At 39.5% G+C, this 24853-nt stretch overlaps 1 protein-coding gene across 2 annotated transcripts; it reads left to right on the top strand.

Moving 5' to 3' along the window:
- The first annotated feature begins 22 nt into the window (after positions 1-22).
- On the top strand, positions 23-24301 carry LOC143848508 (NEP1-interacting protein-like 2). 2 transcript variants are annotated; one of them, XM_077357463.1, is made up of 5 exons: positions 23-506; positions 12634-12812; positions 17801-17884; positions 20518-20682; positions 23684-24301. In XM_077357463.1, the coding sequence occupies exons 1-5, from the start codon at positions 305-307 to the stop codon at positions 23729-23731; spliced, it is 678 nt and encodes a 225-aa protein (XP_077213578.1). In that variant the 5' UTR covers positions 23-304; the 3' UTR covers positions 23732-24301. The 2 variants fall into 2 exon arrangements, with proteins under 2 accessions (XP_077213578.1, XP_077213577.1); XM_077357462.1 differs by having other exon boundaries at positions 26-506; positions 23724-24301.
- The last annotated feature ends 552 nt before the right edge of the window (positions 24302-24853 follow it).

Raw genomic sequence — 24853 nt, 5'->3', positions numbered from 1 at the left:
ATGGGGTGGCCGTGTAAAATGATAGGGTTGGGTTTCTAATTCTTAATGCCTTTCTTCGAATACCCAGTCGGAGGTCATTAGCTCTCTCATCTTCATCGCGAAGGGAGAGCAAGAACTTCCTCGTTGCGAGTGGGTTGTGATCTTGTACTTGTATAAAACTACCATCTCTTTTGGGTCGATTTTATTCATGCCAAAGAGTGCGATTACCAAATAATTGCTTTTGGTGCTCAGAGTGCGATTTCCATATAGTTGTGAGGATTTAGGAATTTCGATTAGAAGGAGGACTAGGGTTTTTGGCTTCTAGATGGAGGTGGTTGGTCACTGCATCTGCAGGAGGAGCCATGAAAATGGTGTGGGCATCTGTGGCTCTTGTGGTGCCTCCATTGGTACAGTTGATGGAGGTTTCCAAAGGGGTGGTGGTGGTGGTGGTGGGGTACCCTATTTCTTTATTCCTAGATTGATTGTTGGAACACTTTCTGGAGCCCTCACTGGGCTTTTCGCTCTAGGTAAATTTCATTTCATTGAAAATTTCCATTCAATTGTCACCTAGAGAATTGGGCTGATTTCTGGACTGATTGTCCTTTTTTTGACTTAGGATTTGTCCAGAGCTTTGGATTGCTTTCTATAGGGATTGAGTTGAGCCTTCTATAATTCTATTTTGTCATTAAAGTTCTTAGCTTGACTGTAACATGTTCTTGTTTTTATTCCACTTCAAGGGTTGCTTTGGATCATTTTTAATGGAATTGGGTTTAATTCCATATACATTGAACCAGTACCGATCTTTATATTTGCTATTAAATTTTGGTTTTGAATTTCATATGCATTGAACCATTATAGATCTATGATTCCCAAATACAGCCATAGACACGGTAACTGAGATACAAATAGTCATTTCCCAAATACTGGGACGTGGACAACGATACAGGTGTCACAAGACATATAATACACAAAATTTATAAAAACTATATTTAATTTAGAAGATGGAACTAATAGTTAACTTAAAAAACATCTATAAACTTACATGTTCAAAATTATATGTGACTCTAACAAGCAAAAGGCATTGTGGTTAATTTGAAGAGACTGATGTTTGTTTCAAGCATTAGTTATTTTGATCAAAGAAAATATCTTTAGTACCGAAAAGACTATCAATATGTATCATGTCGTGTCATGTCTGACATGGTACCTTGGGCTGACAGAAATATCTGAGTATCATAGGTTTTCATGCTTAGGTTGATACTTCTTATCCATTCTTGTCCTATTATAAAGATTAAAGAACCTTACTCCTAATAGGAGGCCATGTCCTAGGCTTGTTGACATAAGCTGTAAAGGATGAAATTGTTGTTGTCAAGACTTTACCCAAGATGGATTACACAATGTTGAAGGAAGGCTGGTCTCGGGAGAGGTACCGATGAACCATATGTTATTTAGATTGACTCTTTCAATCTTCATTGGTTGACCTACATGAAATGTATGTAATTTGTAGAGCCCTGTCCGAGGGAATTCAGCTGCACGATTAACTAAGTGCCGTTCTAAGTTAATGCAATGTAGTGAGAAGCTTCACAAATACACCATGTAAAATAGGAAAACAGGATGTTCCATTTGTTGCCTCTACGGGAAAAATGAAATTGCAACTTTGCTGCATGAAATATATAAAAGAATAGTGGGCTTAGGTTGCTGTTTAGAAATAAACTATTGGGCATATGATGCATTTGAGGTAAGCTGGATCATATTCAAGTGCACTGTTTAAAAAGCATCTTTGAGGCCACTTAAAGAGAGTTTGCTATAATTTTAAGTCCTAATGTCATGAAGAGGGTTGGGTTTGCAATGAAAGCTCAGTTTTTTTTCCTTTTATGTGTGTGATTTTAAATTTTGGTTTCGGCCGGCAAGGTAACGGAAACATTTCGGTTTCAGTAGAAATTTCGGTGGAAATCTTGTAAACTCACATAAAAGTATGGAAACGTATGCAAATGGTGAAATTTTAAGATGAAACTTTGGGAAAGGCTAGAATAAGCACGAATACATACTTAGAAATTAACGCATACGAAAGAAAGCCATCTATAATGGCTTAATCACATCGAACACCTAATGACATGCATTGGTCCCATGCCGATCTGACATGCCAGGCATAACATACAGCTACTTTGCTGTGTAATTCAATGATGTTGCATACGAAATATCATTGTCTACATTAATGAAATGAAATGAAATGCAAATCAAACATCTTTCCATTTTTTTTGTCATCCCGTCCATTTTGGTCAAATTTCGGATTTTTTGGCCAAAATTTTGGAAATTTCAACAGAAATAATGACATGGAAGGAATTCATATAGATTTCATTTCGGTGGGGATGGAAATAGAAACATTTCGGAGAAATGTTAAAGAAATTTAAAACCGTGTGTGTCTAGTTATTTATTTATTTATTTATTATTATTATTATTATTATTATTTTTGGGTGGGTGAGGTGGGGTGGGGTGGGGGGCTGTATTGCCTATCACGTCTTCTTGGGGTGATGAATGTGGAGTTAACAATGCCTATCACAAGGGTTATCATCATGCACGGTCTAGTTGTTAAATGGCATATAGTGGGAGAGATTTAGGATTTTTATTTTTTTTATTTTTTTGAGAATTTAGGCTTAGAATCACAAGAACTGGTGAGAAGGAATGTGTTTTTCATCGAGAGGGAGGGGAATAATTCTAAGGATTTTTTGCTATTATCGGGGCAAGTAAAGGTATTAGGGCATAAGGGTAGTCTCTTTTTATCTTCTCTCTAAACTAGTGTGTGAATTCAACCCACTGTCAATGGGCTTAAGCCATCTCTGGAAGGGACGTGCTCGGTGTCTGCACACAATGGAAGCCAGGAGATCCATATCGAGATCCATATATGATATTGAGCTTCTCAAATAAATGATTAGAAGAGACCCATCCACTCACAATAGAAAGAACGTGAAAGAAGATTCTTTGAGCAGTAGACAATGGGAGGCCACACACAATAGAAAGAACGTGAAAGAAGATTCTTTGAGCAGTAGACAGTGGGAGGTCTTCTTAAACTATCAATTGGAGTGTTCATTTAGAAGTATGCATGCTCACCTTTTTCTTTGTTATTATCTCTTATTTTTTTCAATCAAATGCGCGGTGCCGTGAATTTGATAGAGGATTTTACGGGATAATTCAACTATTTATAGGTTGGTATGGTTCTGTGGAGGTCAGAGCATTCTTGTGGGGCTACTTAAATGCATTATTGATGGCTGGCTGTCACCTATTTTTTGAAGAAAGATAAGGCTTTATTAAAAAAAGAAATTTCAACAAAAGAAATTATAACACGATATCGTTGGGCATAAGAGGCCAACTGTACATTTGCTACTTACAAACCCCTGACTTTGTTATCTTACTGGCAAGGTCATTGGCAATCCTTGGAATATGAGTGAACATGATCTCATGCCTCTTCAATACATCTAGCCAATCTCCATGGCTTGAGGTTGGCTCATTTGGCTGACGAAATCACACTCGACGAATCGCCTTCCACCTCCAATCTCCCTCTCATATGACTAAAGAACGAGAATAAACCAAAATGAAGGTCCCTATCATTGTCTCGAATCTTGATGAAGCCACTTGGACAATTGGACCACAACAGGATAATCGGATATTGTCTCCACATCCCTAATGACTGCCAATGAAGGCCCAGTTGGCCTTGCTAAGCGAGCAACCATTAAAGTTAAGCTTGACACAGTTCAGATTAGGAAGTTTTCAAATAGCCTTATGTTCTCTTAGGCAACTGGAGCAAGACGGGGAAAGAGAAAATGGGAAAGAGAAGAAGAGAAGTATGAGAAAAAGAGACAATTATAGGAGAAATAAGAGCAGAAATTGTGTCAATATTATTCCCAAAAACTAGCCAAGGTTTAATACATCAGGCCTATATATAGGCAACAAAAAACATAAAATAAAATAAATAAAAATAAACTCCCTAAATACCATTATGCCCTTACTAGGCCCCGCAGGTGCGAACCCGCCTAGAATAGGTCTGAAGTAGGCGTTTATGATCCACGTCATCTCCCCCTGCTGGTGGAGCCTCACCAACTTGATCCCAAAAGTTTAAGCTGTTGGAGAAGGCATTATTTAATCTTTTATACTTTAACAAAGAGAACTCTCCTTTGGAGAGTGAAGAGTGTGTTACTGCTCTAAAAGGTCGGGTCCATGCAACGAAGCTCCTCCTCAATAAGCTAAGTAACGTATGAATTTGGTTGCTGACAGTACTTGACAAGATACCGCTGAAATCCACCCTGGTGTGAAGCAACGATCTCATCAGCGAGTATAGCCTCGATATGGTCAGCATGATGCGGTAGAACTGGCGGAACCACAAGCACTGGGGCTGGAATATAAGAGCTGGCAGTCCAACCGTTGGTATAGTACGAGGCTCAAAGGCACCTCGATATGGAATAAGTTCTTCCACATTGAAGATGTGACTATTCTTCATATTAGCAGGTAAGTCAATTAAATAAGCATTAGGGTCATACTTACAAATTATACGGAAAGGTCCAATGGCTCAATCGTGCTACTTTTTAAATGAATGATGGAGAGAGCATTCAGAACACACACGAACTATGACATAGTCTCTTTCATAAAATTCAAAGTTCCTATGATGTACATTAACGTCAAGATTATAGTTTGCATTACTCGTGACAATTTTACGACGTATATCAATATGTAAATCACGGATGTGTTGGGCAAAAGAATCAGATGGATGTGCATCATGGCGTAGCAGTATGAGGTCAATGGGTTGGCTTGGTGTGACTCCATGAATACTGTCGAAGGGACTCTTACCAGTACTCCAATTAACCAAATTATTGTACGTGAACTCCGGTTTTGGTAACAAATCCCATGTACTTGGACAAGCACCTACCAAACATCTCAACAAATCACCTAGATTATGATTTACAACCTCTATCGGTCTGTGGATGAAATGCCGAGGAAAACTCCAATTGGGTCCCAAAGAGTTTCCACAATGTCTTCCAAAAATCACTAACAAATTTGACATCTCTGTTTGACACAATGGAGGTGGGTAGCCCGTGAAGTCTAACAAACTCCCGAAGAATAGCTTAGCCACTTGTGAGGCGTCAGCTATCACGCTACAAGGAATGAAATGAGCTATCCGTGAGAATCGATCTGCTACCACCAGAATAGTCATGTCCTCTAGTCGTCCTAGGCAACCCAAGGACAAAATCCATGCTGACATCCTCCACGGGGTGTGCAGAATGGGCAATGGCATGTACAACACAATATTCCGCTTCTTAGCTTTACCTAATTGGCACGCGCGACGCTAGGGCACAATTCTTGCAACATCCCTCTTTAATAATGGCCAGTAAAATCGATCCTCCACTAGCGCAACTATCTTATCCCTTCCAAAGTGACCCGCAATCTAAGTGATGTACGGGGAATGCAATGCCTAGATCTGCAACTCAACAACTCAACAAAGCCTTTGTCCAAACTAGTTGGGTTCGGCTAAATGAATCCTTTAGAAAAAATTCATGAAGAAGGTGAAAGGAATCTACCCGGCTTTAATCCTGGCTCTAGTTGGGTTCCTTTACATGGATCATTTTCTTCCATTCTATCCTATCCAAGGTCATGTTCTCTGTTATGTTCCTAGCTATCAAGTCTTTCCTCACTGTTTCTACCCAAGTTGTTTTCGGTCTGCCCCTACCTCTTTTTACTCCATCAACTTGGCACGAGTCGCCTCTTCTCACTAGAGCATCCAAAGGCCTACGTTGGATATGTCCGAACCATCTTAAGCGACACTCTCTCATCTTCTCCTCAATTGGTGCCACCCTCACCTTTTTACAAATGTCTTTCATTTTTAACTCTATCTAACCTTGTGTGGTCACACATCCATCTAAGCATTCACATCTCCGCTACACTCATCTTATGCACATGCTGCTTCTTGGTGGCCCAACATTTCTAAGAATGGCTGGCCTCACAGCTATCTTATAAAACTTTCCCTTCAACTTGGTAGGGATTTTACGGTCGCACAGAACTCCTGAGGCAAGCTTCCACTTCAACCAACCTGCTCTTATTCTATGGTTAACATCCTCTTCAATCTCTCCTTATGTAGAATTGAACCTAGATAGCGAAAGATATCCCTCTTAGGTACCTCCTGTCCAGTCATATTTACTGCATCCTCGTCTAGCCTCCTTACATTATTAAAGTTGCACTCCATATACTCTGTCTTAGTCCTACCCAGTCTAAAACCTTTGAATTCCAAAGTAGTTGTCCATAACTCTAACTTAGCATTTACTCCTGCTTTGGTTCAAGGTTGCCAGTGCGAGAATCGAAAGCGGGATTCGATTCGAGATTCGAAAGCGGGAATCGAAGGCTCCGGGGATGGTTGGGAGTGAGAATCGTGAGTTTGCCGGAGAGTCGCCGGGGATTCGTTGGGGGTTGGGATTCGCCGGGGAATTGCCTGGGAATCACGGTTCCCATAAATTGGGAATCGGGGTTCCGACGAATCCAAACCCCGATTCCCAATTTTCGGGGATTCAAACCGATTCCCGAATTGGATCCGCGTTCCGGGGAATCGCGATTCCCCAGTCCACGAATCCTCCTTCCTTGCTTTGGTTCCGTCGATTAATACTATGTCATCTGCAAATAACATACACGACGGCACCTCATCCTGGATACCCTCCGTAAGCTCATCCATAACTAGCGTAAAAAGATAAGGGCTTAGAGCTAATCCTTAGTGCAGTCCTATTATAATTGGAAACTCACTAGACGCGCCATCCGTGGTTTTGACACTAGTTACTGCTCCATCGTACATATCCTTAATCACATCAACATATTTAGCAGTCACTTTTTTCTTTTCAAGGATCCACCACATAACACTCATGGGAACCCTATCATATGCTTTCTCCAAATCAATGAAAACCTTATGAAGGTCCTTTTTATTCTCTAAATCTCTTCATCAACCGCCTAATCAAGAAGATAGCTTCCATGGTCTATCATCCGGGCATGAAGCCGAACTGATTCTCTGACACCTTAGTCTCTTTTCTTAGTCTATGCTCAATTACCCTCTCCCAAAGCTTCATGGTATGACTCATTAGCTTAATTCCCCGGTAATTGGTGCAGCTCTGAATATCCCCTTTATTCTTATAAATAGGTGATAATGTACTCTTGCTCCACTCATCAGGCGTCTTCTTAGCCTTTAAAATATTATTAAATAATCTAGTTAACCAAACCAAACCCACATCACCCTAGCATCTCCAAGTCTCAATAGGAATATCGTCTTACCTAATTTCATATTTTTCATAGCTACTCTTACCTCTGATGTTCGGATTCTACGAACAAACCTCCGGTTTGTATCATCAAAAGCATTATCAAGTTCTCCCAAATTCGCTACAGGTTCTCCATTAAACAATTTATCGAAGTAACTTCTCCACCTCTCTTTAACCTCATTTTCTTTCACTAACAATCTTTGATTCTCGTCTTTGATGCATTTTTATATGATTCAAGTTCCTGCTCTTCCTTTCTATCTTCTTAGCAAACTTGTAGACATCTTTTTCACCCTCTTTCGTCTCTAACCTGTGGTACAAATCCTCATATGCCTTGCCTCTAGCTTCCCATACTGCCTTCTTAGCTTCTTTTCTAGCCAATTTGTATTAGCCAATTTATATAATGCCTAGATCTGCAAAATAGATAAATTTCTTAAAGTGAGAAATCAACGTGATCCTGGCGGTTACCATCACCATCATAAGCCCCTTGAAAGATGATGCCAAAGTTGGGACAAGTGACACATTCATCCTGTCAAATCTTATTACTTAGATACTCATAGATTGTAAGACCATCATCACACGAGTTAAGGCATCAGCCACATTATTCTCCACCCCCGCACGGTGATTGAGGACAAACGTGTATTCCTGGAGAAATTCTATCCACTTGGCGTGCCTTTGACTTAACTTCTTTTGTGAATGAAGGTATTTAAACGCCTCGCGGTCAGAGTACAACACAAACTCTTGAGGTAACAAGCAAGGTTTTAAATTTCGGTTTCGGTACCGGTTTCGGACCCTAGCGAAATCGAAATTTCAACCAAAACTTCAAAATTTCGCTCGAAATCCGACGGACTAATAAAAGAATATTTTATTCGTTATCGAAATCCCTGAAATTTTGGTTGAAATTTCAGTAATTTCTGTTCAAATTTCGGGATAATTATAAAATAATTAAAAATTCGAAAAAAAATGATCGAAATCCCTAAAATTTCGCATGAAATTTCGGAAATAACGAAATTTCGACCGAAATTTTGAAATTTCATACGAAATAATGACACGTTTCAGGTATGTGCCATTTCAGTTTCGGTCTCCACCGAAACCCGAAATTTCGGATTTCGGTCGAAATTTAAAACCATGGTAACAAGGAATACCTCTAATGAAATAGCATATGTATGACAACGTATAATTCCTTGTCATAAGTAGAATATCATTGCTTAGCTTCGTTAAGTTTTTTACTAAAATAAGCTATCAGGTAACTCTCCTTACTCAACACGCCTCCTAACCCTACTCTCTGAAAAGCTCAGGTGGTAGTAGTGGTCCAACGGACCTCTCCTTTCTTCATGCACTCCGTGATGAGAGCCATAAGGGTATTACTGTACTAGAACCCTTAAAAAATCGTCTATAGAAAGTGACCAACTCATGAAGACTGCGAACCTCCGAAAGTGTCTTAGGGATAGGCCACTCAGTAATTGCTCTCACTTTTTCAGGGTATGCTAAAAGACCTTTTTCCGCTACAATACACCCTAGGAATATTACCTAGATATGTATAAATGAACACTTCTTGAGATTGGAATAAAATTTCGCAGTGCGGAGTCGAGAACCTGCCTAAGGTGATCCAAGTGTCCTCCTCTAGATCGACTAAAAATCAAGATATCGTCAAAATAGACCACCACAAAGACAAGTGGTCCAAGCCTAGTTCGTCCTCGAAGTCGACCAAACAATAAGGTCTCCATATTTTGAATCGTAAAGAGTTTGAGGGAGTTTTTAAGGAGACGGGTACATGCTAGCGTTAGTGGATCAGGGAGCGCTTCAATTTTCGTCGGAGAAAGAGAAGAACAAGAGAAGAAGAGCAAGAAGACCTGATTTGCACCCTTTGTATGCTGCAAGCCTGCAATCCGTTTGGTCATGAAAGTTTTAAGTGGTAAAATTCCCGGCTAAAATATGGAGAGGGAGTCACACGTAACAAGAGTAGGGGTGCAACTTGGGTCGGGTTGAGGCCAACCCGAACCCAACCCGAGAGACCTTTTGGCCAACCCTAACCCGACCCAACCCAAGTCTCAACCCGGAGGTGGTCAACCCGACCCAACCCGCATAATTGTTTTCTCAACCCGGAGGTGGTCAACCCGACCCAACCCGCATAATTGTTTTCTCAACCCGAACCCAACCCGAGTTGCAGAGAAAAGAAAAACCAAATAGGAATAGGAAAAAAAGAGCTGTTCATGCATGATTCTATGAGGCAATCACAAGTGAGCAAGTGATAAAATGAAACCCTTTATAATCTTTCATGAAACCATTGCTAGAACTCTTTAAGGTCATGACCTTGTATTTTCTAACCAGGAGAAGATAGGAGAAGATAAAATGAACAAGTGATAAGTGAAACTAGGGTTTCATTATACAAAGAAGGCAATGGTGAAAGACAAAAAAATGTATAATTGCATCTCTGACAAAATAAGGGAAGAGTAATTAATGGAACTGCTAGGTTCATCTTACGAGAAGAAAAGACCAAAGAAAATAACACATTCACCCTTTCTTATTTTACTTGGGACCACCCTTTCTTGTATAAAGGAATAGTGATAAATAAAGTAGAGGGGCTCTCTCAAACCAAAAGATGGGAGGACTAATTAATGTAAAGAAGAAAAGACTAAGGAAAAGACAGCTCATTTCATCTTACGATAAGAAAAGAATAACGTAAATTATACATTCACCCTATTTTTCTTGGGGCAAGTGGACAACCCTTTTTTGTGTACAAGTTTAGTCATAAAAACAGTAAAGTGGCTGTCCCAAGTAAAAAATCTGACGATTATATAACTTTCCAAGAGCAGTCAATGCAGGGCAATGAATTACTACCTGACAATGCAGGCATGCGGATTAAATATTAAAAATTAAGCTTTCCTCTTCACTTTTATAATAGAAGGCAAAAGAAATTCGGGTTTTTGGGTCGGGTCAGGATGCCGTAAGCTCAACCCTAACCCGACCCGAAAGTTACTCAGGTTCCAAATTTTCAACCTGAACCCAACCCGACCCGAGGGGTTGTCAACCCAACCCGAGAAAAAAATCGGGTCGAACCTATCGGGTTCGGGTTGAGCCCGACCCAAGTTGCACCCCTAAACAAGAGCATGCTAATTTCCTGCTAGTTGTAGAAACTTTTATAATCATGTATCTAACCTATAAAATGAAAGATCATCTCCATCCATCGACACGAAGTTCCTTTCCCTACCCTCTAGCTAATACCCGCATCTCTATCCATCGACACAAAGTTCCTTTCCCTACCCTCTCGCTAATACCCGCTGTTAAGCTATCCCATTGCTGTTATTTTCCTTTTAGGTGCGTTTGGATTCAGGGAATGGGGAATCAGTATCTATATATGATATTGATTTTGGCAATTCCCACGTTTGGTTTCATTTGCCAAGTGGGAATATTTAGCGCTTTTTGTTACCCGCCCAAGGGGGTGGTATTCTGATTCAAGGAATCGCTAGAAAAAAACAACGATTCTAGTTGAAGACCATCTCTCCTCCCAAATTTACCTTTCTCGTCTGCTTTCCCCTTCTTCTTGCAAAACCTTGTCTCTCTCTCCATCTCTTTCTGTTTCTGGGGCAAAAACCACAGTCGGTTCTCTGTGTGTGTTTGTGTGTGTTTTGGGGCAAAAACCAGAGTCGTCTCCCACTCTCTCCCTCTCTCTGTTTTGGCCAAAATCCAAAGAGCGGTTATTTTTCAAAAAAAAAAATAATAAAATCCAGAGAGCAGCTCTCACTAGCTCTGTTTCTCCAACTTTCGTCGGATTGCAAGCTTGAAGCATACAAAGGGAGCTCTTCTTGCTTCCCACGCCTCCTCACCTCATCGTCATCGTCCATGCCTTCGAGCCTCATTCTCCAGAAACCCTAGCCATACCCCAACCCCACCCCTACGATTACCCCACGCAACCCCCCAATCGCAACCTGCGATTAATCCCCTCCCTACCTCCAATCGAAATCTGGAATCAACCACTGGATATTGTACCTTCATGGGAGGTAATCTGGTGTCATGCGCGAAGCAAGAAACAAGATGTTATAGCTAAATGCAGTGCAAAAGTTGAATACAGAGCCATGACCCACACGAGTGGAGAACTCATATGGTTGCGCTCCCTTTTGTCAGAGATCGGCTTCCCCCCTTCCTCTCCTTCTCAGTTGTATTCTGATAATAAGGTTGGGATTCATATTGCTATAAATTCAGTCTTCCATGAGAGGACTAAGCACATTGAGGTAGGTTGCCACTTCATTTTTCAAAGAATCCAGAAGGGGAGTGTTAGAAGGTGTATATGTGCCTAAGGGCACTTTAGTCTTTGTACTCTTCTCTTTTATATAAATACGTAAGTGACGGGGAGCATGCTCTAACTCACTCTCTTCTTCTCCCATTCTCTCTTCTAACAGGTCTGAAATGGCCCATATCGTAGAACCATCTTCCTTTGTCAGATAACCCTAATTTTTTCCCTTGCATGGAAAAGGAGAACATAAATTTTATCCACTCGTGCTTTCGCCGACAACATTCTTCTCATTGCTTTTGTTCTCTCGGCCTCTATTATTCTCTTTTGTTCTCTTCACCTTTTCTTGTGACATCACTGTCTTGACTTCCCCCTTTTGGAGCAAAATTTATTTCTGTAGGATGCATAGATGGAGTGGGGACTACATCTTTTGTTCCAGATAACTGGGACCCACTTTTGGTAGTCATGCCATTCAAAAAAGAAAAAAGATAACTGGGACCCACATAATGGCTTGCTTTAGAATATGGATGGTACTATGATGATCTTTGTATGCAATCATGGATGTGGTGATTGTTTCTACACTGATTGCTTGATCCTTGTACTACCAGTTGTCATTATTTTCTATGACATTTCAACTTAACAATGCACTTTAATGGCCTCAATCAATCTGACAATTTATGTATCTTGTGAGAAAGGCCACCATGTTACCTGAGTTGGACTGTACAGAATATGGTAAATAACAAAGAATTATGTACTTATGCTCATTTGCTTAGTAAGTGGGGTAAGGCACCCATCCAATCAGTAGTACACTCATAGTAGGTTTTGCTTTCGCTTGTTCTTTGTAATCAGTTTACTTGCGGTCAATGTCATCGTCATTTAGTTTACCAGACTTGAAGGAGCTTTCTGATTACCATTTAGACAGTTGCTACTTCTTGGACCAATATCTGATCTCAACTTAAAGGATTACCACCACCATTTGTAAAACTTTGAATATGAGCCTGTACCAAATTGTGTTAACTTGGTCATCGAACATTGATATATTCATGAGAATATGGAAATATAGATGTTTTATGGGATTGTTCTGTATAAATTCTGTTACTGTAGTGCCGTGATCATGATCTTACAACATCTTATTTGCCTTGCATACAGCCGGAGCATTCACTGGAGCTCTAACAGGTGCATTAGCAGGCCGGGCCTCCGATACTGGTGTCCTTCGTGGAGCTGGTCTTGGAGCTGTTGCTGGAGCTGTTCTCTCCGTTGAAGTTTTAGAGGCTTCCCGGGCTTATTGGTGTTCGGAGAGATTTGGCTCTCAGAATTCTTCTTCCATGGTGAGTAGAGTAACTTACAGAAACCTGTTGACCTTTTCATTCACTGGAACTTGGGTGGTTTTTATCTGAGTTAAGAAATTCTGTGCTTAGCAACGTCTGTTTCCCTATCAGTCTGCACTATGAGGCCTTAATTATATGAAGTAAAGATTAGGAATTATCAGAACAAGGTAGGAAATATTGTTCCATTAAAAAAAAAGGTAGGAAATATTGTTGTTCCATCATGTACTGCCTTGTTATGCTGATTGCTCCTATGTTATATTTATTTCATGTAATGAAACTCTTTTATCAGGAAATGAGTAGATGAACAATTGATATAATGAAATGGGCGGAAACAACAGTATAAAACTAAACAGCCATATAGTGCATTTTACTACTCAGGAATTGGATTTCAGAAAATTTCAGGTTGGAGATTCTTTTCATTCTTCTTCCCAGGGGCGGAGCCACGTATAGCGTGGAGCGCCCCCCCCCCCCCCCCCCCCCCCCCCCCCAAATGCAGTGTGAATTAGTCTGGCCCCTCCAAGTCACTATCACTTGCCTTGGATTTGAGTGTGGAATCTGGAAGAGATGAGATGCGCTATGAATCAATAAGAAGGTGACTTGTAAATATTGCAAGTCAAAGGGTGTCATTTAATTACTCCAAGTGTTACAATTTCTTTGCCAACTTAATTTATTTTTTCTCAATCCTATGCATTCTCCCTTTTTATGATTTATCCTAAATTATTCCTATGTATAAACATACGTAATACCCTTCACCCTAAAAGTCCCCCTTTTCATAACTATATAGTATTTATATTTTATCCTTATAAAAATCTATCAAAACTTAATTTTTATAAACTTAAGTGCTAATTTTTCAAAGGATTTAAGTTAGAAAATAAGATCTTTCACTTGAAAGGACTCTCTTTACATACGAATCGCCAAATATTGGGTCTGTTGGATAGGTATTCGCAATACCCATCTACCGGGACCAAAATCATGTCGAACAGATTAGATTTGATGCCCCGAAAATTTGTTATACTAAAAAAACGAAAATACACTATGATTTTTGGTTTGGGAATCTACAGTCCAGATTTAATTAAGGCTATTAACTTTCTAGGCCCGTTTAGGGCCGAGTCTTTACAATATTGGATTTCCTAGCCTACTCTAATATATTATTAGTATTTAGGTTATATTAGGTTACTTTTAGATTTTATCTTTTTTAAATAAAACAACCTAAAAGTTGCCTAATAGGACAAATCTTGTAACTTTGCTTAACCCTAACAGAAAAAAGATCATAACTTATTCAAATCACGTATGAATCGCTAAATCTTGGGTCCGTTGGATAGGTATTCGAAGTACCCATCTACCGGACCAAAATCATGTCGAATGGACAAGATTTGATGCCCCAAAAATAGGTCATAGTAAAAGTGACGAAAATATACTATGACCGTTGATTTTTAAAATCGTTTAATCTAATGCGGGATAGAAAATACACAAGAATTTTAAAGATCGGGGATCAATCCAATATCTAATTTACATATCCTACGGTCCGAAAACTCAAAATTGAAGATCTAGTTGTTAATCTTTGATCGAAAGATCTACGACCTAGATTTAACTAGGTTTTGTATCTTTATCGGCCCTTGGTGGACCGGGTCATTACAACCAATCAATGTTGTTCACAGTATGTTGCATGGATTCTTTGCCCCCCTATGCCGAATCTGTGTTGACACGTCTCCACTTGCGAATCGGACATGGATTCACGTGGGACACACCCAGATTCTTGTCGTAGCCGTGTCCCGCACGAATCCGATTCATCGTTGTCTCTTTTAAAATGTGAATCTTGTATATTTACCCTTTAAATGTGTTTTCTTAACTTTTTTTATATGAAAGCACAACTCGTACTCTTTTAATAAAAACCCCAATGCACAACATCTTCTTCCTTTGACTCTCTTAATACAAAAGTCGCAACAACCCTCTGCCCTCAAAATTTTCATGAATATATATACATATGCATACACACACATATATATACATGTTTAAATTTTCAATTTTAAAAATTTTATTTTATTTAAAAATTACCAAATCCGAATCCTACTTTTGGGGGCTTGCCGAATCCAAGACCTCGAATCCGTGTCGGATCCCGACATGCGAATCCAAATCCATGCAACAATAATCTGAGAAGGTGAGTCTAGATAAGTCCGCCACCTGCAGCATGGCATTCCACGTCCATGAATTAGGAGTCGCATGTGTTTATGCTGTAATGAATAAGCATCCAACAGTTCTGAAGTATGAAAGTATTGGAAGTTCCAATGCTCCTATTTCGTATTAATCGTTTGATTTGCTGCCAAGAGAAAGGGTCTTGAGGGAGGTGAAGTTGGAGGGATGGTTTTCCTGCCTTTTTACATGAGAAATTGGATTATGGAAGATGTACTTATGAGAGTTAATATGGATTTCATTCAATATCTTATCAAAGATTTGAATTCCACTTTCATTACATTGATTCGCAAGAAAGATATTACGGATTTTTCCTTTCTAAGAGTTGAGATTGAGAAAGGTCATAAATTAGGTGATTGTTTCATTTCAAGGTACCTTTTTGGACATAGTTCAAAAAAAGAAGAAAAAGAATAAAAGAGTCTGAAAGATTTACAAATTCTTGACTATGTACTTATTGGTAGTGATGTTTAAGTTCGAGAAGGGAAGGGAGATTGGCCATTTTGTAAAAAGTAGACATGTAAAAGCCTATGACCTTGTGGTTGAGGGTTTTGTGGAATATTTGATGAGGATAGGCTTTAGAGAGAAATGTAGGAGATGGATAAGCGATTGTATTTCTTTGACGAATTTCTCCATTTTGTTGAATGAGACTGGGGTTGGCTTCTTCTTTGTAAGCCTAAGGGGTTTAAGACATGGTATTTTTACTCTCCTTTTTGTTTATTTGGTGGGTAACTATTTACAAGGATCTTGGTAAAAGCTCAAGAGAAGGGGTTGATGATGGGACTAGGGATGGGGAATTTGTTTCCATCTATATTATATCTCACACATTCAACTTGGAGATAGTGTATAATTCAAAAAAAAAAAAAAAGAATGTTGGAGATATTGTGGAGTAAAATGAAAGCATGGAAGGTCTTATTATGTAGCAGTTTCTGTTTTAAGAGTGAATTTGTGGATAAATTCGTCAATGGGAGTGGTTGTGCACGATAGTAGGCTGATTCTCTTAACAAAGTCATTGGAAATTGTAGTGGGAGGAATGTCTTCGAGCGGAAAGACAGAACGTGCAAACTGTACCTATTAATGCGGAGTCATCATCCACTTGCAGTTTGTCTTTGAATTATGAGAATGGCTGGAGGTTGGTGGTGGAATAAACTTGTTTCAAATGAGGGAAGCTCGAGGGGTGGGATTCCATGCTGGAGAGGTGGATAGAAGTAAACCCTGATAGAACTCAAAAGGTTGGATTCGTTTGCAAGCAGAATTTGCCCCTGGAGGGGAAGCAACGTGTAGAGTTAAAACTAGGGTGAGGAAAGACTTAGAGTGTGTAATGAAGGTTTGCTTGTCGAACATTAGGGGGGCTGCATTCAGTGATTATGTTCTTCTCCATCTTTCTTCTTCCTCTTTTCATATTCGTCTCCTCATGTTTCTCTTGTGTTTCCCAAACATTTAATGCAATTTTCCATGGCATTTCTCAGTGCATTTCGCATGCATTTTCTGTCGCTTTACCTTTCTCGTTTCCCTTTGGTTTTTCATGTCTTTCTCATTTTTGTATCACATTTTGCTTCCCGGATTTGTTTCCCGACATGACAACTATTTGTGCAACACAGTAGGAGGAAGAATTTAAGATTAGCCAAAAATGTATGTCTAGAGATGCATAAAAGTCAAACACCTTTTGATGAAGTGGGTTTGGAGTAGTCTCTCGCAAAGCTGTACATGTTTTTGGTGTTTCAAAGAAGGTTGAACATTTGCTGGGTGGACCATTGGTTCGTTTGGAAATAAATGTCTTGTTACTCCTTTGGCAATCATGTGAAGAATTTGGTTGGAAGGCAGTAGGAGGATCTTTGATAAGAAAGCTTAATGGTGAAAGCTTCCAGTTAATATTAAGATTTCTATTATGGATTCAGTGATTTTCAATTTTTTTTTCTTCTTTCATTTCTGTTTTAATTTTTTTTTTCAGCCGGAAGGAGTGAGGCTGTCGGGTAGAGAGGTTGGTTGCTAGGTGGATTCCCCACCACCAAATGCCATTGAACTTTACTTCAGTAGGTGCTCCCTTTGCTCTCTATGTCCCAACATTGGGCGGACTTTTAGGAATGTAAGAGATTAAAGGTTTTCTTTGATTTGACGCACTAAAGATGTAAACAAGGGGTTAGGAACATTTTCATGAGAGAGCTTTCAAGTTGCCTTTTGCTGAAAGGTGATTCTTCCAATGCTGTTAGGTGGGCATCAAGACAAGCCTTGCTGATTGGAGGTTGGTGAATATTATTGATGAGACGTTGGATATTCTTAGTTTGTTGAATGCTTTGATTTTCCACATTCACAGAGAAGTCGATGGGATGGTTGGTTAGCTAGATGGTTTGGTTCTTTTGAAGCTTTACACCTTCTGTGATATCCATTTCAGTTTTTTGTATTTCCCTTTCACTTTTAATACTTTATGTATTTATAAGAAGAAACATTTTGCTACTAAAAGTGTCACCTGCATTGGTTTCTATAGAATGCTTATTATCTATAATCTGATGGCTTGTTGGCACCTGGTTTGGCTTCTTTCAGTTCTTATGGACTCACACATAACAAAACATCATGTATGTTAATGTTCATTATGCTTTATTATCAAATATATTTTTGGCATCTGGTTTGGCTTTTTCTCAGTTCTCGCGGTTTCAAATGTTAGATAAAAATTGTGCATCTTGGTATTGATCCTATGCTTGTAATTTGAAATCGGTTTATTGTTCTGTGTAATGATCATGAGAAAAGTGGCTCTATCTACATTAAAGCTCCTAACTCTTTATATGCCTTATGTTGTTTTCCAGTCAGATTTCATTGAGGAACTCCTTCATGGGCGCTTTGCACAGGAACAGTTTGCACCAGCGATGTTCACATCATATCCTTGGCAGGTTGCTTTGTTAACTCTTTGGTTTATTTTTGGAAGATAATAGTTCATTTTACGAAGGGGAATGATACATACAGAAAGGGGGCATTGAGATAGCCCCACCAAAAAACAAGAAAAAACCAAAACGATGAAACATGAAAGAGCCACAATCCTCTACACATGGGAAGTTCATTCCTTATACACAAAGCTTCTTGATCAACTCCTTCTCTAGCTAATAAGTTCAATGTTTTATTGGTATTTTGCGGAATATGCATTTATGTAGGGAATAAAACTTTTTTATAGGGTTGGGTTTGCAGCGTAAAATTCCCCAATCTCTACAGTTAGTGGTAAGGCAGATTCGTCTTTGCACCGTTATTGTTCGGAGAACTCCTCCTTGAAAGTATGAAGAACTCCAATAATTGCATGAACTTCGGCTTCATTGGAGTGTAATTCTCCAATGGGATTGAAGTAAGCTTCAATGACTACTTCCATGTTGTTCTTAGTAATTCCACCAATATTGGGATGTCAACATAACCTCTCGAGCTTCCATCAAAACTTGACTTCAGGCAATTTAGAAAGGTAGGGGGATCATCTAGCCTTTATTTTAGCCACGCTAGGAGTGCGCCAAGCAGCTTTCATCTACCCAAGAGATCACCAACCAAAGTTGTTTAAAATTCTTTTCTAGGTATGACCCAATGGATAATGATAGAAAGCACGATTTTATGTGTTACCCACCATTGGGAGGAGCTCTTAAAAACAAATTTCTCTTATTCCATTACCTCACTATAGAAGGAGGTGATTTTCCAGGTATTTCTTTTGAGACCAAATAAACCACCTCTCCATTTTGAGAACATGGCCATAATTGCTAGAAAGATCCATCACACTCCAAAAGATTTAAGCATGTCATCACCTTACAATGTAAGAATAGGTGGCCAGCCCAATTCATCTGCTTTCCTCCGAAAATAAGACATTAAAAAGAGGAAGCCCAGTGCACGTGGCTCCCGCCATTGCGGGGTCTGGGGAGGGCTAGATGTACGCAGCCTTACCCCTGCTTTACAGAGGCTGTTTCCATGACTCGAACACGAAAATACGACTTTAGCAAGTCTAAATTTCTTTTTCTAGTTTGGCCAGTCCTTATTAATCATTTCTCAAATGCTATCCAACAGAAGCTTTTATTCTAAGCCCAAACTAAGAAAGGACGGGACCAAACCCAACTTGCTAATAGGATGAGAAGAAAAGTACTTGAGGGATTCTTTTGCCTCTCAAATCTCAACACTTCTATGACGTTGGAGGAAATATTGATACATCTTAAATCTCTTAGCAAAGTTTGATAACACTCGAAATCATCACCCTGAATATTTCTATTAAAGCCAGAATCTCACACCACTCTTGCCCTCATGCTAGAATAACACTCTGCAATACTCTTTGCTTTTAGGACTATTATCCTATATAGTTTGGGGTAGGCATGAGAGAGAAATCTCCCCTCCCCAAAGATACTCCCTAGAGGCCTAAACCAAATACCGGCACCCACAATAAATCTAAGTCTAACACTGAATTTTTCAACAAATTAATACACAAACCACCATGCCACTGAACCCACATGTCTAGGGACCTTCATACATGCCCACCACCCCACCTTGCCCCATATTTCTCGAAAATTAATTTTGATCAATAAACATCTGTTTTTAATCCCAATTGCCAAAAAAAAAAAAAACCTCTCTGCAAAAGCACTTAGTTTCTTAGAATAATGTTGGCAAGACCAATCCCATTATTATTATTTGAATTTGACATTTTATCTACCATCCATTGCTTAATCTTCTTTCCACTTTCTTTTATTTCCCAAAGGATGTCTCTTTTATGTTTTTCAATCTTTTTGCTTCAAATTGGGGGATCTTAAAGTTAAACAAAGGAGTAATACATTTAAAGATATGTTGCATGGATTGTTCCAGAAGTACTTGCGTTAGACATGTATTAGATTCCTATGCTCCACAGGTTTGGAAACAAATTTTTTTTTTTTTTTAATCTTTTACTTTTTTTGAATGGTAGGTTTGGAAACAATATTTAGAGCTTTCTTTGTTGAATGTTTTTCTTGGAGTTCCACAACATAGATCTACATTTTCAAATTTAGTTCCACTACTTAGTGGGATTGATAGGCCCTATGACAATACATGGAGGGTGTCTCACATCATGTCAGGCCAGTTCCATCAGTCTCAACAATGGTTCAGGTGAAGGACCAGTCTTTTCCCTTTTTATTTGTCGCTTTGTCAACTTTTTCAACATAGTGACTTGTGTTTGCATCAATTTTTAAAATACTGGGCATCATATCAAGACACTGTTTCTAATTTTTTTTTCTTGCTGAGTTGACTTATCTACTGCCTTCATGTTCAAACTCAGTGTAATTCTTCTGTTGCTCCCCATTTTTGGATCATTTTCCTCCATAAGTTAATCCTGTATTTGTGGGACTGGATCTGTGGTCGACGCTGTCCCAATTTGCAAGACTTGAAGCTAGATGGAAAACAAAAAGTCTCCAGAAAATTGAAGTTATTTAAAGTTCATTTGATCTAGCTTTGGATTGATTTCAATTACTTTGCTGAATGCTACCTCCCTATCACTATCAAGCCCAAACTTTTTACAGTATTTGAATGCATTAATGAACAGGTGAGTATTGCGGACACAAGTCATGATGAGATTTATGATATCTTTGGAGAAGTTGCATCAAAAGGTCTATCGAGGGAGTCATTGAAGAAGCTTCCTTGGCATGTGATCACGAAAGAAAATAAGGATGGTTATGGCGAAAATATCTGCTGTGCAATTTGTTTGCAGGTTTTGTTCTATCTTCATTATACATTACTCTGCATCTGGATTGCCCATCTTGCTTGGTGTTCTTTTCTACAGTCAAATATATGAGTTTTTGTGTAAGGTTTCATTCAACAAGTGATGGTTTTTAGGTTAGTTGTTTAATAATGGCACTCCTCTATCCATTTTAACTTTCTAACTCTGTTACATGGATTCTTTTAAGTCGCCAAAGCACCCTTGTTGGGCACATGTTGGATTCCAATACTTTAGGATTCACTATGACTCTTCTGGATCTATTTAATCCATTTTTTTTCTAAACACGACCACAAATTTGCAGATGTCACATGTTTTGAGTTTTATTTATCCTTGTGGTATGTTTCTTTTTCTTCTTTCCCTGTTTGAAAATCTATCTCCTTTATGTTGGTGTTGAGGGGCTGCTCGGTCTTGGTCTTTGCATCTCTAAAATTAGTTGATTTCCACCCTTTCTATTGAAATGACAAAATACTCTTATTACTTTCCTCTCTCCCCTCTCCCTTTTCCTCTACTCTCTCACAGTTCCACCCTTTTTTGTTGAAATACCCTTCTAAGGTTACGTACATTTCACTTTCTTGTCTCCACTCTTCTTTCTCCTCTCATCTCGCATAGTGGATGAACCCTACTTTTATTTAGATCTTCCTCCCTCGCTCTCTCTAATTTGGGTTTGTTTGGGGACATGATTGGGTTGATATGGAGGGAATGATAGAGGGAGTTTGCTGAGAGATGAGGATTGAGGTGAGACTGCCAATGGTGGCGATACTGTTGATTAGCTGCATTGAAAGCATCATTGCGGCTGTGGCAGATATAGTGAGGCCTGATCTGTGGAGTAGTGATTTTCGGCAAAACCCATCCTCTTTTTGCTTTTGAACGTGTGAAGGCAAGGGAGTCGAGCTACAGCCATGATTTGAGTGTGATGGGTCCAGTTGCATGCAAAGAGTAAAAGGTGAAGAATGGTGGTGGATCCTAGATAGACAAACTGTTTCTCTTTATCCCTCCCCCTTTTCTCATCTCTCATTCCTCTCTAAGCTAGTGCATGTTTTAGTGTTAGTAAATGTCGCTTTCAATAAAGTTTGGCGGTCGACCCCGGCCTCCCCCAAAAGGATGGCGGCTTTGGCTTGGACGGTGGCTAAAAGAAAATCAATACATGTGAGAGACTTAAAATGAGGTTCCACCTCGTTAGCTGGTGCATCTTTTGCGAGACGAAAGAGTCGTCCTTGGATCATGTTCTATTGCATTGCCTGTTCGCTTATCACATGTTGGAGTGTCATTTTAAAATCTTTGTTCTATCATGGGTGTTCCACCATTCGATCAAGCAGATAATTGTACATTGGCAGTGGGCCCTTTGGTAAGGTGGGATGAATTCTTTGGAGGTCGGTACCGTTCTCAATTATATCGCATTTATAGAAAGGCATTCTTGCATCTTTGAAGAAAAAGGGCAGAGGGTGGGAAGATTACTTACCAATGTCAAAGCCGACCTTTTTTCATGGGGAAGATACGAAAAAAATACTATCTTCATATACCATGGGAGATATTCTAAGAAAGTGGAGGGTGGTCATTTGGAAAAAGGTGCAACGGCTAAAATCTGAGGTGTTTCCCTCCATTGTCGTTGAAGTTCAAGTTTGATGGCAGCTCTAAAGGCAATACAGAATGAGCAGGCATTGGGGGACTTTTCCACGACAATGAGGGAAGAACACTTCTATAAATTTGGGACTTGAAATGGTATGTGAGACCATTTTCTGATCCATTAATCATTGAAGGAAATTTTGCTAATATATTGGCGTGGGCTGGAAACAGTGCTTTGGTCAATGGAAATTGGCTGTCATATTAGCGGAAATTCTGGATATATGTTTGATAATGCGCCCCGATTTCATTCATATGTTTTTTTTTTTTGAAAGGTAACCAAACTTTATTAATAAGAAGATATGTACAAAAACAGGGGACAAGGGGTCCCCCCCCCCCCACCCCCCACCCCCCACCCCAAAAAAAAAAAAATTACATCTCCAGAAAAGAAGAAAGGATCCTAGCTTCAGGGAGATTAACACCCTCCTTGGCTAAAGAATCTGCCAAGTCATTAGCCGATCTCCGCCTATGATTGAAACGGGGTTTGATCTCCTTGATGAGGTCGCGACTCTTATCGAGCACACTCAGCAGATGCTAAGGTCCTGATTTGCGCCCAGTAGCCCACGCAATCGCATTGCTCGAGTCACCTTCAATGATAATAGGCCTCACAAAATTTTGGACAAGCCATTTAAGGCCAAACAACAGAGCCCTAGCCTCCGCTTCGTTTGCATCGCAAATGCCACACGGACCAGAATATGACATGACATTGTTGCCAGAGGCGTTTCTGATGATTCCTCCAATACCTGCTCTTCCCGGGTTCCCAAACGAACTGCCATCAAAATTCAATTTAAACCAACCGATTTCATTCATATGTTGCTATCAGCACATGGGGATGTGGATCACCTAATGGCTAAAGGAGGGGTGGAGAACAAAGCTGTGGAGACTGCTGGCCCTCTTTCAGCTAGTGGTCTTAGAGACTAGTGAGTTTGGGCAGCAATAGGATGGAGGCGGCTGCTGCAATGCATAGTAGCAGCTCCCCTTTTGCAGTCTGTTCTAGCAACTGTTTACATTTGTGGGATAACTCGTCCCTGTTGTTGTAATCTGGTGCAATTGATTTTTAATAATATCTATCACACCTTTCAAAAAAAAATCGGAGATGCTATTTCTCTGTTCGTTTCTTGATTCTAGGAGATTTTGGTGTATTTGGGTCACTTGCTTGTGTTCTTTAATGCAATCCATTATTTGTAGGTGACTTTCAGTTGTGTGTTCCTCTTATTCCCACACCCTTTTTATTTTGGGTCTCTTCTCAAACCTTCCAAAACAATATCTGTCTTCTTCTGCTATTGGTGTTACATTTTTAAAATTAGAATCTGAATGTCTCAACATTAGGCTACTTGTTGCCTGTAAAAGTCTTATGGTAATACATCTGCAGGTGGCCCTGTACATGCTGCTGATCACCATTTTACTGGCAGGATATTGAAGTTGGAGAAACGGCGAGGAGATTGCCACTATGCTGGCACACATTTCACTTGTCTTGTGTGGATAAATGGCTAGGTGGACATGGGTCGTGCCCTGTTTGCAGACGAGATGTATAGTAGGCTCTTTATGTACGAGAAAAGGACCCATGAGTAGGATCCAAGAATTTCTTTCTCCTGCGATGTTTAGGGGATATGAAGTCAGCTGTTGCTTGAAGAAGGGTACCATTTCAGTAAGCACTTCACTATTTATAAGCCTTCCCCAAGTTTGTCTTCGGCCAATCTGTGGAGGGATCACTGTTTCTGTAAAATATGTAATATGAGTAGTATCTATTTTCATCTCGTCTGTGTATATAAAATCTATCAAGAGTAGCCTATTCCTGTTCTGGCATGTTGCGAGCGCATTGTTGATGCTGACTGGATAGGGTTGCCTTTGATGCATTGTTGAATTCAGGCAATTCTTGCCTACTATCGGTACATGAAAATATGAAATTATGTTATGGTGTCGTGATTGGAGAACTTCAACTCTGAATGGGACTGTCTTCTAATTGGATTTTAGTTTGATGTTCAGATTTTTTTTGGGCTTGAGTTTTTAGTTGTTAGATCAAGTTTCTTAGGCGTACTGGGCAAATAATAATACTTATTGTTTAATTAGTTTTTCTTGGCGGAACCATAAATAAATTTGTGATGGATCAATGGCTTAGAGTCATTGGATCAAGATGTTCTAAATGGAACTTGGCAAGATATGTGGTCTCCCATTGAATGAATGGGTCCTATCACATATAAGTATCCCAAAGGTTGGATGACATAGGAATCAATTGGGCCTCAATGCAAATGGAGGGCATTGAGCAAATGATCTGAACCATCAAAAGTGGTGTTTTGCTAAGTAAATGTGGACCAGTGTTTCTTTATTTTTCTCTTTTCTTAACCATATCTACTCAAAACCATCCATATTTCCATTGTGGAAGGGCCATGGTATAAAAGTAGCAACCATCTGATTTCCATCAATTTTGTAGGTCTAGTATAGACTATTGACCAATTACTCTATAAGTACAATATGACCCACATGTTTGGAAAAAAATATTTGGGGTAAAATGAATGGTTTAGATCTATAAAATCTGAACATT

The sequence above is a fragment of the Tasmannia lanceolata genome, unplaced genomic scaffold (genome assembly GCF_043159265.1).
Source record: "Tasmannia lanceolata isolate RefF3 unplaced genomic scaffold, GAP_Taslan_0.1 ptg000016l, whole genome shotgun sequence".
Lineage (NCBI taxonomy): Eukaryota > Viridiplantae > Streptophyta > Magnoliopsida > Canellales > Winteraceae > Tasmannia > Tasmannia lanceolata.
The sequence above is the reverse complement of the archived record's forward strand: the minus strand, read 5'-3'. Positions and strand labels throughout refer to the sequence as shown.

Bases quoted from the DNA above. Each gene is read 5' to 3' on its own strand.
- LOC143848508 (XM_077357462.1), top strand. From the start codon at position 305: ATGGAGGTGGTTGGTCACTGCATCTGCAGGAGGAGCCATGAAAATGGT. The intron at 17,885-20,517 runs GTTGCTTTGTTA...ATTAATGAACAG, and splicing joins TCACATCATATCCTTGGCAG to GTGAGTATTGCGGACACAAG. The intron at 20,683-23,723 runs GTTTTGTTCTAT...TTTTACTGGCAG, and splicing joins GCTGTGCAATTTGTTTGCAG to GATATTGAAGTTGGAGAAAC.